The 17,605-nt window shown below is 30.7% G+C and overlaps 1 protein-coding gene across 3 annotated transcripts in view; it reads left to right on the plus strand.

Annotated features, from left to right (window-relative positions):
- Positions 1-17,605, plus strand: part of LOC135127789 (suppressor of cytokine signaling 5) — a 45,541-nt gene that overhangs the window by 22,731 nt on the left and 5,205 nt on the right. For all 3 annotated transcript variants that reach the window (XM_064054410.1, XM_064054412.1, XM_064054411.1), the window contains exon 3: positions 8,501-8,838. In XM_064054410.1, the coding sequence (XP_063910480.1) occupies positions 8,501-8,838 (338 nt within the window). The remainder of the gene's footprint in view (positions 1-8,500; positions 8,839-17,605) is intronic.

Genomic DNA, 17,605 nt, shown 5'->3' on the forward strand with positions numbered 1-17,605 from the left:
CGTCTAGCGTTCCACCTAAGCATACAGGGGATGCAATCCCCACCATTTATTAGGGTAGAGTAGTACTCGTAGTAGTGTAGTAGTAGTAGTAGTCGTTAAGAAGCATAGTCAAGAAATACCAAACAATGCAGGCCTCTTTTGTTTTTGTTGCTAGTTGTCTTAGAAAAGCGGGCCTCGTATCCTCAACAAATGCCACAAACAGGTATTACCTACCCTTCATTTTAATTTCATTTTGCTGCGAACATTAGTTTTAATTAATAGTTGGTAGGAGAGAAAAGCACGCGCAGACATCGATTAACTCAGTCACCGAATTGCTTTCAAAGAGAATCCAATAACATCCAAGCCACAGACATTATTAGGGTCAAACGACCTCTTCCAAAAACACAGAAAACGGTTAATTTTACCTTTCCGACGGCCGGCTTTGTTGATCGTTTGATAGGTTTTCTTATCGGTTCCGAGTTATTTTTAGATATTTTAACGTCAAGTATGGTATATTTTTAAAAGCCTGATTTTACCTGCATTTTCGGCTTCGGCGTGGTGTTACGTCGAAGTGTTTAAGGTGAAGAAATAATCGACTAAAACCCATGTCGATGGCCTGAACGAGCCATTTATAATTTTTTGAAAAACCGAAAAGTTGACAATGTGAAACCGGTGCCGTCTCAGCGGGATAACGTTCTTGAATATTTCATAGAGAATACAACAATGCAATGAATGGTCAGTTTTGGGTCTTTGGCCTAAAATATCTTTACCAGACACGAGAAATCGTGAAAGTTCGACTTTTGTTGTGAAGAATAGATCATATATTTCATGTATAAATCGACATTTTAAAATTTATTTATTGTTCATTTTTGTTGTGTTGTTATGCTATCGATTACCAAATCTTGAGTGTAATTAGTAGATAAATAATAGAAACGAACAGTAGATCCAATAACTCGAGAGAGAACCGAAACTGATGATTTTAAAATTTGTCGAGGGAGAATTTCAATGACATTTAAATAGTTACTAAGTAGTAGTTGATCTGATTTAAATAGTCTCATTGAAAAACACGCTTATAACAATAATACAATACAGTATCTTCTTGGTAAATTTTGAATTTTAAATCTGAAATGTATAGGATCTTAGTTTCATCAAAGCGAGCGTCTGTTTTTTTTTGGATTTTGATAAAATTAAGAGTAGTCATTGGAACGAAGAAGGGGTGGGTGGGCGGGGCTACTGCTTGCTTAAAAACTGGAAAAAAAATAATAATGTTGTCATTAAGGGCAGTCGCTACATTTTCTGAGAGGAATTTTCGGTCTATTTTCAGAATGTAATATCTCAGTTATTAACAGACTTATTGTTTTGAAATTTGAAATATATGTCGTCCATAACTTTCTTTTTTAAACGCAAGGGCAATTTTGTCAAAAACAGTTTGCGATCATATTTTTCTTTTAATTTTAGTGAAATTTTTGCATAACGTGTTTTTAAAAATCAATATCTCAATTATTAAAGGAAATTTCAGAACACAGTTTTTAACACTGTTTCCAGCTTACAAAACTCCAGAAAACATACCAGATATATCGTCGATTTTTTTTTTGTTAGAAACGATTTACAGTAAAAAAAGCTTGTCATAGAAGTTGCTAACTTTTATTTTTATTATATCTCAATCCCAACAAATAAATTCAAAAATAGACATAGTCCGATTTCTAAAGTTCTGAAAATAGTGGTGGCAACCCTGTTCCAAAATTTCCATAAATAACTGAAATATTGGTTTTTTAAAATACGTAATGCAAAAATTTCAACAAAATTAAAAAAAATATATGATAATAAATTCTTAAAAAAAAACTGTCCTGGCAGTTATAAAGTTGTTGATAAGTTACATTTAAAATTTCATAACTATAGGTGTGTTAATAATGGAGATATTACATGCTGAAAATATATTGACCATAAGAGCCAAACTCCTCTTAATTAGCAGTATTAAGAGTGGTTATCAGAATGAAGACGAGGTGGGCGGGCGGGCCTATTTCTTGTTTATATAGGGTAAAGAGAAATTTAGCCCCGCACACCCACACGTCCTAACATTTTTTGCTTTTGACATAAGAAATAAATCTCACATCAAATCGTATAACAAAAAAATACGGTTAGTGCTTTTTTTATTCTTTTAACAACCTTGGTTTTATTAGTTACCATTCGCATATTACCGAGTAATTAAGCCCGCCCACCCGCCCAGTGAATAATTTCATTTGGTCTGAATGAAACGTAGATTTTATGCTCGACAGAAATTAAATCGTTATAAGGAGAACAGCGCGAGTGGGCAATATGTTCCTCTGTCGAGTGGGCTAATTATTATGTTCTTAACCCCGGCCACCCACCCTCTATTTCCTTGGAAGTTGTGTTATTTGCCAAAATCAGTCTTATCTTAGCAAGTACTAACTCCGTCCACTCTTCTCATTCTAACGACTTGTTTTATTTCTGTTCAGTATAAGATCATTCATTGATTAAGATCGGATAAAATCGGTCATTGAAAAGGAGACAGGGTGGGTGGGCGGGGCTAAATATGTTCCTATGTCGAGTGGGCTAATTATTATGTTCTTAGCCCCGCCCACCCACCCTCTATTTCCTTGGAAGATATGTTATTTGCCAAAATCATTCTTATCTTATAGACAAATAGATAAAAATACTAGCCCCGCCCACCCGCCCTTTATTTTTTTGGAATATATGTCATTTGCCAAAATCATTCTTATCTTAGCAGGTGCTAACCCCGCCCACCCGCCCTCTGTTTTCTTGGAAGATATGTCATTTGCTAAAATCAGTCTTATCTTAGCAAGTACTAGCTCCGCCCACTCTTCTCCTTCTAACGACTAGTTTTATTTCTGTTCAGTATAAGATCAAGCATTTGATTAAGATCGGATAAAATCAGTCATTGAAAAGGAGACAGGGTGGGTGGGCGGGGCTAATTATGTTCTTAGCCGCGCCCACCCGCCCTCTATTTCCTTGGAAGATATGTTATCTGCCAAAATCAATCTTATCTTGGTAAAAAGATAGATGGATACAAATACTAGCCCCCGCCCGCCCGCCATCTATTTTCTTGGAAGATATGTCATTTGCCAAAATCATTCTTATCTTAGCAGGTGCTAACCCCGCCCACCCGCCCTTTGTTTTCTTGTAAAATATGTCATTTGCCAAAATCAGTCTTATCTTCGCAAGTACTAGCTCCACCCACTCTTCTCATTCTAACGACTAGTTTTATTTCTGGTCAGTATTAGTTCATTGCTAGGATAAGACTAATTTTGGCATGCAAATATAATATAAATGGCATATCCTCTACGTAAAACGAGGGCGAGAGGACGGGGCTAATACTTATTGAAATAAGATTGATTTTGGAAAATCATACTCTCTAAAATATTCAAGGGTGGGTGGGCGGGGCTTAGTTTCAAAACTGGCACCGCCCATCCACTCTTTATTTCATTTTAGTTACACAGACTCAGAGTATTATTTTATAATTATAGTTTAATACTTTAACAGTTTATCAATTTTTTACCAATTGTTGACGGATTTGCTTAAAATTTTAATAAAATAATAATGTTGTCATTAATTAACAGTATTAAGAGTAGTCTTCAGAATGAAGAGAGGGTGGGTGGGTGGGGCTATTACTTGCTAGTGTAGGACAAAGTTAACCTTAGCCACGCCCGTCCTCACATTTTGTCTTCTGAAATAAGAAATAAATCTAATAGCAATTAGTATAACAAAAAAAATGCGATTCGTGCTATTTTTTCTTTCTTGTTGGAGACTAGGTTCTATTAAGTAGTTCCCATTCCTCCTCAACAAAAGAACATATAATTAACCCCGCCCACCCACCCCGCCTGCATTTCAGTTCATTGAATTGAATATACCAAAATTATTTTATTCATACAGAGTTTTATTTAATGGAAAGTGGCTTCTAGTGTTATTTTTTTTTTACAATGCGAAAGAATCTCTGGGTCCTCTGGTGTCTTTTTTTTTCTTTAGAGAAACTGAAACGACGTCGGGGGGTCCAAGTGTTTTCCCCAAAATGTGAAAGAATCTTCTAATGTCTTTCTTTTTAAAGAGAAGCTTTAAAAATCTCGAGGTCTCCCTTTACTTTTTTATAGAGAATTTGAAATCCAGACTCCCAGTGTTATTTTTTTCTAAAATGCAAAAGAATCTCGGCGGCCCCTAGTATTTTCTTTCCAAAAATGTCAAGAAATCTTCGGGTCTCCCTAGTGTCTTTTTTTTTTTTGAGAATATGAAGAATCTCGAGGGCTCCTAGGGTTTTTTTTATAACTGAAGTTCGAAAGAATCTCGAGTTCCCATAGTGTCTTCTTTCTCGGGGTCCTCTAGTGTCTTCTTTTTAAGAGAAGCTTTAGGAATTTCGGGGTCCCGTGGTGTTTTTTTCCAAAATGTGAAAAAATCTCGGGAACTCCCTAGTGTCTTTTTTTAGAGAGAATCTGAAAGAATTTCAAGGGCTCCTAGTATTACATTTTGTCTAAAATGGGAAAAAATCTGGGGATCCTCTAATGTCTTTTAGAGAATCTTAAAGAATCTCGGGGGCCCCTAGTGTTTTTTTTTCTCCAAATGTCAAAGAATCTCGGGGTCTCTCTAGTGTCTTTTTTGAGAATTTGAAAGAATCTCGAGGACTCCTAGTCTTATTTTTTTTTTCAAAAATGCGAAAGAGTCGCAGAGTCTCTTAATGCCTTTTTTTTTAAGGGAAACTTTAAGAATCTCGGGTCCCCTAGTATTTTTTTTTTATATTGATTCCCCGTGTTTTTTTTTTTTTTCCCTAAAATGCGAACGAATCTCGGGGGCCCCTAGTATTTTCTTTCCAAAAATGTCAAGAAATCTTCGGGTCTCCCTAGTGTCTTTTTTTTGAGAATATGAAGAATCTCGAGGGCTCCTAGGGTTTTTTTTATAACTGAAGTTCGAAATAATCTCGAGTTCCCATAGTGTCTTCTTTCTCGGGGTCCTCTAGTGTCCTCCTTTTAAGAGAAGCTTTAGGAATTTCGGGGTCCCGTGGTGTTTTTTTCCAAAATGTGAAAAAATCTCGGGAACTCCCTAGTGTCTTTTTTTAGAGAGAATCTGAAAGAATTTCAAGGGCTCCTAGTATTACATTTTGTCTAAAATGGGAAAAAATCTGGGGATCCTCTAATGTCTTTTAGAGAATCTTAAAGAATCTCGGGGGCCCCTAGTGTTTTTTTTTCTCCAAATGTCAAAGAATCTCGGGGTCTCTCTAGTGTCTTTTTTGAGAATTTGAAAGAATCTCGAGGACTCCTAGTCTTATTTTTTTTTTCAAAAATGCGAAAGAGTCGCAGAGTCTCTTAATGCCTTTTTTTTTAAGGGAAACTTTAAGAATCTCGGGTCCCCTAGTATTTTTTTTTTATATTGAGTCCCCGTGTTTTTTTTTTTTCCTAAAATGCGAACGAATCTCGGGGGCCCCTAGTATTTTCTTTCCAAAAATGTCAAGAAATCTTCGGGTCTCCCTAGTGTCTTTTTTTTTTGAGAATATGAAGAATCTCGAGGGCTCCTAGGGTTTTTTTTATAACTGAAGTTCGAAATAATCTCGAGTTCCCATAGTGTCTTCTTTCTCGGGGTCCTCTAGTGTCCTCCTTTTAAGAGAAGCTTTAGGAATTTCGGGGTCCCGTGGTGTTTTTTTCCAAAATGTGAAAAAATCTCGGGAACTCCCTAGTGTCTTTTTTTAGAGAGAATCTGAAAGAATTTCAAGGGCTCCTAGTATTACATTTTGTCTAAAATGGGAAAAAGTCTGGGGATCCTCTAATGTCTTTTAGAGAATCTTAAAGAATCTCGGGGGCCCCTAGTGTTTTTTTTTCTCCAAATGTCAAAGAATCTCGGGGTCTCTCTAGTGTCTTTTTTGAGAATTTGAAAGAATCTCGAGGACTCCTAGTCTTAATTTTTTTTTTTTTTCAAAAATGCGAAAGGGTCGCAGAGTCTCTTAATGCCTTTTTTTTTAAGGGAAACTTTAAGAATCTCGGGTCCCCTAGTATTTTTTTTTTATATTGAGAGTCCCCGTGTTTTTTTTTTCCTAAAATGCGAACGAATTTCGGGGGCCCCTAGTATTTTCTTTCCAAAAATGTCAAGAAATCTTCGGGTCTCCCTAGTGTCTTTTTTTTTGAGAATATGAAGAATCTCGAGGGCTCCTAGGGTTTTTTTATAACTGAAGTTCGAAACAATCTCGAGGTCCCATAGTGTCTTCTTTCTCGGGGTCCTCTAGTGTCCTCTTTTTAAGAGAAGCTTTAGGAATTTCGGGGTCCCGTGGTGTTTTTTTCCAAAATGTGAAAAAATCTCGGGAACTCCCTAGTGTCTTTTTTTAGAGAGAATCTGAAAGAATTTCAAGGGCTCCTAGTATTACATTTTGTCTAAAATGGGAAAAAATCTGGGGATCCTCTAATGTCTTTTAGAGAATCTTAAAGAATCTCGGGGGCCCCTAGTGTTTTTTTTTCTCCAAATGTCAAAGAATCTCGGGGTCTCTCTAGTGTCTTTTTTGAGAATTTGAAAGAATCTCGAGGACTCCTAGTCTTATTTTTTTTTTCAAAAATGCGAAAGAGTCGCAGAGTCTCTTAATGCCTTTTTTTTTTAAGGGAAACTTTAAGAATCTCGGGTCCCCTAGTATTTTTTTTTTATATTGAGTCCCCGTGTTTTTTTTTTTCCTAAAATGCGAACGAATCTCGGGGGCCCCTAGTATTTTCTTTCCAAAAATGTCAAGAAATCTTCGGGTCTCCCTAGTGTCTTTTTTTTTGAGAATATGAAGAATCTCGAGGGCTCCTAGGGTTTTTTTATAACTGAAGTTCGAAAGAATCTCGAGTTCCCATAGTGTCTTCTTTCTCGGGGTCCTCTAGTGTCCTCTTTTTAAGAGAAGCTTTAGGAATTTCGGGGTCCCGTGGTGTTTTTTTCCAAAATGTGAAAAAATCTCGGGAACTCCCTAGTGTCTTTTTTTAGAGAGAATCTGAAAGAATTTCAAGGGCTCCTGGTATTACATTTTTTCTAAAATGCGAAAAAATCTGGGGGTGGTTCCCTAATGTCTTTTAGAGAATCTTAAAGAATCTAGGGGGGCCCCTAGTGTTTTTTTCTCCAAATGTCAAAGAATCTCGGGGTCTCTCTAGTGTCTTTTTTGAGAATGTGAAAGAATCTCGAGGACTCCTAGTCTTATTTTTTCTCTAAAATGCGAAAGAGTCGCAGGGTCCCTTAATGCCTTTTTTAAGAGAAACTTTAAGAATCTCGGGTCCCCTAGTATTTTTTTTTTATCTTGAAGAGTCCCCGTGTTTTTTTTTCCTAAAATGCGAACAAATTTCGGGGGCCCCTAGTGTTTTTTTCCCAAAGTGTCAAAAGAATCTCGGGGGTATATCTTTTTAAAGAGAAGCTTTAAGAATCTCGGGGTTCCCTACCTTCCTTTAGAGAATCCAAAATAATCTCTGAGGGTCTAGTGTCTTTTTAAGAATCTGAAAGAATCTCGAGGGGTCCTAGTGTTATTTTTTTTTAATGCGAACAAGTCTCGGTCCTCTAGTATATTTTTTAGAGATGCTAGAGAGGAGGAGATGCACAGTCTGAGGTGTCAAAAACAACACTCTGTGTAGTTAAAAATAATTTTAGTAAATATTAATCAAAGAACCCTACAATTTTGATCTTTGGCTTTTTTCTGTTTTGTAAATAATTATAGAGTTTTCGTAAATAAACAAACCCACATAATCAATATTCTTCAAATCTTCACAAGAACACTAACATTAGTTTGACGATTGTAGAAATTTAATAAAATGATCCCCTCCAAGTAAATTAATGACGTCACTTCAGAAAATTATCAAGTTTGAAGTGTAATAAACCTATTTGTATTTCAGTTTGCTCAAAAGCCACGAAAAACTTGATATTTTGATAAAAACATTACGGTTATAATTTTTTACAATAGATTATTATCTAAAAAAATTAATGAAAATCCGTTTGGGTACATGCATTAACTACTCTGTAAATATTGTTAAATCTGCCTTAGAATCTGTAAAAAGACGACATTCAAAAAAATGTGAACAATGTGGTATACATAACGATTAAAAGCTAGAGTATTGTGTCATTTTTAAGAAAACAATAGTTTTTGTTAAATCATTACAACTTGAGAAATAAGATAAATATATTTTTTACCGATCTTTGTCCCCTACAGTTCTAGATCTAGTTCCTAACTTGTATTACCGTGCTTCTAAACCGACAACTTCAGAAAAGTAAAAACCCGAATAATTTTTTAAAATCTTATGTGAGAAAACCCGCAACTTTATTAATCTAAACCTAAAGCAAAAATAGCATCGACCGCATCCCCGATCCCTTTCCAAAATTAGCAATGACACCTCGCCACCACCACAACTTCCCGCTCTTATCTCCACAAACACTCGTATTTGTTTAAAATCTTTATCTCGTTTATTTTCGCGTTCACAAACTATTCCGGCACCGCGGTAGATAACATCATCTAGGCGAGATCGACGGCGACGCTGTAACCGAACTCTTTCCCTTCCAGGATCCGTACCGTGCACGAAGACTGTGATGAAGCCGCTAGGTTAGCGCGAGCCCGCGAGATCGAGCAAGGAGTCGAGGCCCCCGCGAACTTCCGACCCGTGCGGAGAGTCCAACTGCTGTGCTCGGACATGGACTCGGAGGGAAGCCAAGTGCCGAGGAGGCTGCAGCTGGTCTGCCCTCCGGACCTCACGGTGGACTCCCTGAGGGCGCTCTTCCAGAACCACGTGACGCTGAGGTCGTGCCCCCTGGACACGATCGCCGGCTGCCACACGCAGGTGGACTTCATACACTGTCTAGTACCTGATCTCCTGGAGATTACGAAGTGCAGCTTCTATTGGGGTGAGTTTTAGAGGTTTTTTTGTTGCGTAATAAATGGGGGTTAACGAAAATTTCGTTAGAGTGGAAAAGTAGGAGTGACCTAGTTGTGAAGTGGAATCTTTTTAATGTTAGGTGTAAAAGTTGGAAAATCACTGTCGTAATGTTGAGTAATAGTTGTAATGAAAAAGGTGTTTTGCTTATCAGCGCGACGAATTTTCTTTATCGTTGAAACTGGAAAATATTTAGTATTGTTTTTATACTGGTATTTTGTTTAATCTAACTGATTAGAGTGACGTTGTAATTTTTATAGCGTTGTAAATAAGGAACTGGATGAAAGGGGAACGATGAACTATGTGGTGTTCATTTTACACATTTTTGTAATTTCTATTTCCCGAAAGTTTGAATTTAATTGTCTTATTTTTTAGTTATGTATTTGAAAGAGTCTTGAGGGGTCCTTTTTGATCTGTTTTTGAATCAGTTTTAAAGAACTTTTGGTTCTGAATTTTTTTTAGGATCTCTGGACTCCTAGTGCCTCATTTTTAAAATATTGAAAAGAAACTTTAGGCGTTTTTTTAAGGAATGAAGAATCTTGAGGATACTTGGTCTGTTTTGAATCGATTTTAAAAAATTTTGATTTTTAATTTTTCAGTTTTTTATTATCATTTTAAATTTTTCAGTTTTACAGTTCTTAGATTTTTCAATTTCTAGGTATTTAATTTTTCGTTGCTTCAATTTTTTGATTAATTTTTTCGATTTTGCAATTGTTCGTTTTTTTAACTTTGGAATTTTTCAAATTTTCGATTTTTCAATCTTGTATTCTTTAATTTACTATTTTGCGGTTTTTCGGTTTTTTCATTTCAGTCTTTCGATTTTGCAGTTTCTCGATTTTAATTTTCCCGTTTTTAAATTTTTCTATTTTTTCGATTCTTCAATTGAATTTTTGTCTTGAAGTCTCAAAATTGAAAAATCGAAAAGTTGGAAAATCGAAATATGTATTTAAAATTGAAAAAGTCAAAATTTTAAAACTGAAAACTCGAAAAATTATCAATTGAAAAACTGAAGAAATGAAAAATTCAGAAGTTAGAAGTTCGACAAATTGAAAACATGAAAACTTGCAAAACGAAAAATTTAAATCTCAATTAATTTTTCGTTTTCTTAATTTTTTGATTTTTCATATAAATAATTTTGAAAATGAAAAAATTGAAGCCTCAAAAATGAAAAATGGAACAGAAGAAAAATCAAAAAGTTGGAAAATCGAAATGTATAAAATTGAAAACTGAAAAATTTGCAAATCGAAAAACCAAGGAAATTAAAAACCAAAGAAAACAAAATTTTCAAATTGAAAACTCGGAAAATACCAGTCGAAAAATCGAAGAAAGGAAAAATTCAAAAGTTGGAAATTCGACAAGTTGAAAACTTGAAAAATTGACAACACCAAAACGAAGAATTCAAAAATTTAAAACCCAAAACTCGAAAAATTGCAAATCGGAAAACTTAAATTGTAAATTAATTTTTCGTTTCCCTAATTTTTGATTTTTTTTAGATTTTACAATTTTTAATACGTATTTCAATACATATTTCGATGTTTTAGCTTCTCGATTTATAAGTTTTGGATTTTTTTATTTTTTCTATTCTTCAATTGAATTTTTGTCTTGAAAAATCAAAAATCTGAAAATCGAAAAATTGAAAACTCAAAACGGGAAAACTTAAATTGCAAATTAATTGTTCGTTTTCTTGATTTTGATTTATTTTTTGATTTTTCGATTTGCAATTTTTGAATTTTCAACTTTTCGATTTTTCAATTTTTCGTTTCTTCAAATTTTAGTTTTACAATTTTTCGATTTTCCAATTGAATTTTTGTCTTGAAGAATAAAAAAAACTGAAAATCGAAAAATTGAAGTCGTAAAATTAAAAAATCGAAAAGAAGAAAAATCCAAAAGTTGGAAAATGGAAATATTTACAACTGAAAACTCAAAAATTTCAAAATTGAAAATTCGAAAAATTACCAATCGAAAAACTGAAGAAACGAAAAATTCAAAAGTTGAAAAATCAAAAAATTTAAAACCCAAAACTCAAAAAATTACAATTTTTTTATTTATATTTTAGATTTCACAATTTTTAATATTTCAATATTTCGATCTTTCAGCTTCCCGATTTTCAAATTTTCGGTTTTTAATTTTTTCAGTTCTTCAGTTGAATTTTTGTCTTGAAAAATAAAAAAACTGAAAATCGAAAAATTGAAATCTCAAAATTGAAAAATGGAAAAGGGGAAGAAAAATTCAAAAGTTGGAAAATCGAACTATTTAAAATTGAAAATTGAAAACTAGAAAAATTATCAATTGAAAAACTGAAGAAATGAAAAATTCAAAAGTTTGAAATTCGATAAGTTGAAAACTTGAAAAATTGACAACACGAAAACTTGCAAAACGACAAATAGAGAAATTGAAAAATTCAAAAGTTAAAAAATCCAAAAATTTAAAACCCAAAATTCGAAAAATTGCAAATCTGAAAACTAAAATTGCAAATTAATTTTTCGTTTTCTTAATTTTTTATTTATTTTTAAGATTTTACAATTGAATTTTTGTCTTAAAAAATAAAAAACTGAATATCGAAAAATTGAAGTTTCAAAATTGAAAAATGGAAAAGAGGAAGAAAAATTCAAAAGTTGGAAAATCGAAGTATTTAAAATTGAAAATTGAAAACTAGAAAAATTATCAATCGAGAAACTGAAGAAATGAAAAATTCAAAAGTTGGAAATTCGGCAAATTAAAAACTTAAAAAATTGATGACAGGAAAACTTGCATCGAAAAATAGATACATTGAAAAATTCAAAAGTTCAAAAATCGAAAAATTTAAAACCCAAAACTCGAAAGATTGCAAATCTGAAAACTTAAATTGCAAATTAATTTTTCGTTTTTCTTAATTTTTTATTCATTTTTTAGATTTTACAATTGAATTTTTGTCTTGAAAAATAAAAAAACGGAAAATCGAAAAATTGAAGTCTCAAAATTGAAAAATCGAAAAAAGAAAAATCCAAAAGTTGGAAAATCGAAATATTTAAATTTGAAAAAGTCAAAATTTTAAAACTGGAAGAAAACTCGAAAAATTGAAAAACTGAAGGAATGCAAAAATTCAGAAGTTAGAAATTCCATAAATTGAAAATTCGGAAACTTGTGAAACAAAAAATCTAGAAATTGAAAAATTTCGGAAATTGAAAAAAAAACGGAAAATTTAAATCTCAAAACTCGAAAACAGCAAATCGGAAAACTGAAGTTGCAAATGAATTTTTCGTTTTCTTAATTTTTTGATTTTTCAAGACAAAAATTCAATGGAAGGATTTTTGCCTAGAAAACTCAAAAAATTGACGCCTCAAAAAAATTAAAAAAAAGAAGAAAAATAAAAAAATTGGAAAATCGAAGTATTTAAAATTGAAAACTGAAAAAGCCAAAATTACCAATCGAAAAACAGAAGAAATGAAAAATTCAAAAGTTAGAAATTTGATAAGTTGAAAACTTGAAAAATTGACAACACGAAAACTTGCAAAACGAAAAATTGTGAAATTGAAAAATTCAAAAGTTAAAAAAATCCAAAAATTTAAAACCCAAAACTGGAAAAATTGGAAATCGGAAAACTTAAATTGCAAATTAATTTTTCGTTTTCTTAATTTTTGATTTATTTTTTAGATTTTACAATTTTTATTATTTCAATATTTCGATTCTTCAGTTGAATTTTTGTCTCGGAAAATCGAAAAATCGAGCTCTCAAAATTGAAAAATCGAAAACAAGAAAATCGAAGTGTTTAAAATTGAAAATTGAAAAAATTATCAATCGAAAAACTGAAGAAATGAAAATTCAAAAGTTGGAAATACGACAAGTTGAAAAATTGAAAAAATTAAGATATCTAAAAATGAAAAACACGAAAGCTTGAAAAGCGAAAAATCGTGAAACTAAGAAATTCAAAAGTTAAAAAATCGAAAAATTTAAAACCCAAAACTCGAAAAATTACAAATCGGAAAATCCAGAGTTAAAAAATTTTTCGTTTTCTTAATTTTTCATTAATTTTTTGTATTTTGTAATTTTTAATATTTCAGCGTTTTCGATCTTTCAGCTTCTCGATTTTCAAATTTTCGGTTTTTTTTTGTTTTTTCAATTCTTCAATTGAATTTTTGTCTTGAAAAATGAAAAATCTGAAAATCGAAAAATTGAGCTCTCGAAATTAAAAAATTACCAACTGAAAAACGGAAGAAACGAAAAATTCAAAAGTTGGAAAATCGAAGCATTTAAAATTGAAAAATTATCGAAAAACGGAAGAAATGAAAAATCTTATAAATTGAAAACTTGAAAAATTGCAAATTAATTTTTCGTTTTCTTAATTTTTGATTTATTTTTTAGATTTTACAGTTGAATTTTTGTCTTGAAAACTCAGAAAACTGAAAATTGAAAAATTTGAAAATCCAAAAACTAAAGAAATTAAAAACTGAAAAAGCCAAAGTTTTGAAAATGAAAATTGAAAAACGGAAGAAATGAAAAATTCAAAAGTGGAAATTCGACAAGTTGAAAAATTGAAAAAATTAAAATATCTAAAAGTGGAAAACGTGAAAGCTTGCAAAATGAAAAATCGTGAAATTGAAAAATTCAAAAGTTAAAAAATAGAAAAATTTAAAACCCAAAACTCGAAAAATTACAAATCGGAAAACCTAAAGTTAAAAAAAATTTCGTTTTCTTAATTTTTGATTAATTTTTTAGATTTTATAATTTTTAATATGTCAGTATTTTCGATCTTTCAGCTTCTCGATTTTCAAATTTTGTTTTTTTTTTGTTTTTCCAATTCTTTAATTGAATTTTTGTCTTGAAAAATGAAAAATTTGTTAATCGAAAAATTGAGCTCTCGAAATTGAAAAATTACTAATTGAAAAACGGAAGAAATGAAAAATTCAAAAAGTTCGAAAATCGAAGCATTTAAAATTGAAAAATTATCAATCGAAAAACTGAAGAAATGAAAAATTTGACAAATTGAAAACTTGAAAAATTGCAAATTAATTTTTCGTTTTCTTAATTTTTGATTTATTTTTTAGATTTTACAATTGAATTTTTGTCTTGAAAACTCAAAAACTGAAAATCGAAAAAGAAGAAAAATTCAAAAGTTGGAAAATCGAAGTACATATTTAAAATTGAAAATTGAAAAATTTGAAAATCGAAAAATTAGAGAAATTAAAAACTGAAAAAACCAAAGTTTTGAAAATGAAAACTCGAAAAATTACCAATCGAAAAGCGGAAGAAATGAAATATTCAAAAGTTAATAATAATAATAATAATAAGTAAATTTATTTCCAGCAGACAATTATGTCTCTAGTGGATACAACGACATTACAACACAGCAACTACAATTTTCAGTATCTTATTCCTAATCCCAACGTTACAAAAATTATTAAAGAAAATGTCAATATTTTGATCTCTGCTAATAATATAATTATACAAACGAATACAAGCTATTAGAGGACTATTGAAGTGGTGAAGTGTGTTTGGAATGTTATATGAAAAACTTATCTGGATGCGGCTGCCTAATCTGGGTACATTAAATTTAATTTCATTGAGAAGAGTTTGACTATAAATTTGTCCCGTTACAATTTTTTGTAACGGGACAAGTTGGAAATACGGCAAGTTGAAAAATTGAAAAAATTAAAATATCAAAAAATGGAAAACACGAAAGCTTGAAAAACGAAAAATCGCGAAATTGAAAAATTCAGAAGTTAAAAAGCCGAAAAATTAAAAACCCAAAACTCGAAAAATTACAAATCTGAAAACCCAAAGTTAAAAAATTTTTCGTTTTTTAAGTTTTGATTAATTTTTTAGATTTTATAATTTTTAAAATTTCAGTATTTTCGATCTTTCAGCGTCTCGATTTTCAATTCTTCAATTGAATTTTTGTCTTGAAAAATGAAAAATTCGAAAATCGAAAAATTGAGCTCTCGAAATTGAAAAATTACCAATTGAAAAACGGAGGAAATGAAAAAGTCAAAATTTGGAAAATCGAAGCATTTAAAATTGAAAAATTATCAATCGAAAAACTGAAGATGCAAAACTTGAAAAGTTGCAATTCAAGTTTTCTTTTTCTTAATTTTTGATTTATTTTTTAGATTTTATAATTGAATTTTTGTCTTGAAAACTCAAAAAACTGAAAACCGAAAAATTGAAGTCTCAAAATTGAAAAATCGAAAAGAAGAACAAAAATTCAAAAGTGAGAAAATCGAAGTATGTATTTAAAATTGAAAACTGAAAAATTTGCAAATCGAAAAACTAGAGAAATTAAAAATTGAAAACGTCAAAATTTTAAAACTGGAAACTCGAAAAATTATCAATCGAAAAATTGAAAAAATGAAGATATCTAAAAATTGAAAAAACGAAAACTTGCGAAACGAAACATGGAGAAATTGAAATATTCAAAATTAAAAAAAAAACGAAAAATTTACATCTTAAAACTCGAAAAATTGCAAATTATAAAACCAAAGTGGTAAATTAATTTTTCGTTTTCTTAATTTTTTTATTTTTCAAGACAAAAATTCAACTGAAGGATTTTTGCCTGGAAAAATAAAAAAATTGACGTCTCAAAATTGAAAAATTGAAAAAACAGAAGAAAATTCCAAAAGTTGGAAATTCGAAATACTAAGAAAATTGAAAACCCAAAAAGCCAAATTTTTGAAATTGAAAACTCGGAAAATTACCAATCGAGAAACTGAAGAAATGAAAAATTCAAAAGTTAAAAAATCCAAAAATTGAAAATCCAAAACTCTCGAAAAATTGCAAATGGCAAAACTTAAATTGCAAATTAATTTTTCGTGTTCTTAATTTTTGATGTGTTTTTTAGATTTTACAGTTTTTAATATTTCAATATTTCGATCTTTTAGCTTCTCGGTTTACAAATTTTCGTTTTTTAATTTTTTCTTCAATTGAATTTTGGCTTGAAAAATGAAAACTCGGAAAATCGAAAAATTGAAGTCTCAAAATTGAAAGATCGAAAAGAAGAAGAAAAATTCAAAAGTGGGAAAATCGAAGTACATATTTGAAATTGAAAATTGAAAAATTTGAAAATCGAAAAACTAAAGAAATTAAAAACTGAAAAAACCAAAATGTTTAAATTGAAAACTCGAAAAATTACCTATCGAAAAACGGAAGAAATGAAAAATTCAAAAGTTGGAAATTCGACAAGTTGAAAAATTGAAAAAATTAAAATATCTTAAAATGGAAAACACGAGAGCTTGCAAAATGAAAAATCGTGAAATTAAGAGATTCAAAAGTTAAAAAATCGAAAAATTTAAAACCCAAAACTCGAAAAATTGCAAATCGGAAGACCCAATTCGACCTTTCAGCTTCTGGATTTTCAAGTTTTGGTTTTTTATTTTTCCAATTCTTCAATTGAATTTTTGTCTTGAAAAACTGAATCGAAAAATTGAAGTCTCAAAATTGAAAAATTGAAATACATATTTAAAAATTGAAAAAAAATTAAAACGAAAAATCGGAAAATTGAGGTCTTGATTTTTTTTAAGAACCTTGGGATTTTTTTAACGATATGAAGAATTGAGGTCCTCTGACCATGTGTTTTTGAATGAATTTTGAAGAATCTGTAGGGATTTTCTGATGCTTTGTTTTTGAAAGAATTCTTGAAATAGTAATATCTTTTATATTAAAAAGAATGGGGGCTCTGGTGTTTTTTTTGTTTTGAAAGAATTTTGAGTTCTCAAAATTTAGTAATCTGTTTTTGAATGAATATAAATAATTTTGAATAGGTCCTTATATATTTGAAAAGATCTCCGGACCCCTAGTATCTTCAATGTAAATATTTTAAAAACAGGTTCGATTTCACGAAAGTCTTAATATTGACGACTATTATCTTTAATATACGGGGTATTCCATACCAAATCGACCACTTTTTAACCCGATCCCTTTTGATATGCCTGAAAGTTTTTCTTCCTTTTCTATCCTATAAAAGACGTTTCTCAGAATTTTTTCAATTTTTTTTACCCGACTCAAAAAAAGTTATGAATTTTTGAAAAAAACCGCTCATTTTTTTTTGAACTGCTAGAACTTTTTCAAAAATTGACCGTTTGGGACCGTTTTTTTTTCAAAATTTTTGTTTTTAAATGTACTTTTCGGAAAAAAATATATCAAAATTTTTAAAGTTCATCTTATAAGAAATTTTTCAGTTTTTTGAGAAAAACCATCAAATTTTCGAAGTTCGCCATTTTTTATTTTTTATTTTTTTTTCTCATAAAAAACTTCAATCAATTCTCCAATTATCCCCACTAATCCCGGAGTGGGCCGATTCTTTTTTCTATTTTTTTTATTTAATTGAAAAAAAAATTTGTTTATTTTCAAAAGAAAAAAAATTTTTTTTTTATCTATTATTTAAGGAATGTTCATTTTATAAAGCGGACACTGAAAAATTGCTACTAATTCGAGTACTTTGGGCTAATTTATTTTTTTTTTGTTATAAAAATGTTTAACAATGTTAAATGAAATAATTATTCTTATTCTCTAATCAATTATATTCAGAAACTATACAATTTTCTAACTATTGCGCGAATACCTCGAATCACTGTTTGCACAGGTTTGTTTGTGATTTCTTCATAGCAGGAGGCCACATTTTTTTAAAATCTCCAACTCATGATGTTGTACGGCCATCTTTTCTTAACACTGATTTCATATTTGCCCATTATCGCTCAAGTAGACGAAGCTCAGGACAGTTGGGTGGTTTATTTTCCTTTTTTAAAAACTGTACATTATTGGCATTA

Source organism: Zophobas morio, unplaced genomic scaffold, assembly GCF_036711695.1.
Source record: "Zophobas morio isolate AGI-343-1 ecotype UQ-CSIRO unplaced genomic scaffold, CSIRO_AGI_Zmor_V1 ptg000012l, whole genome shotgun sequence".
In the NCBI taxonomy this organism is placed as follows: Eukaryota; Metazoa; Arthropoda; class Insecta; order Coleoptera; family Tenebrionidae; genus Zophobas; species Zophobas morio.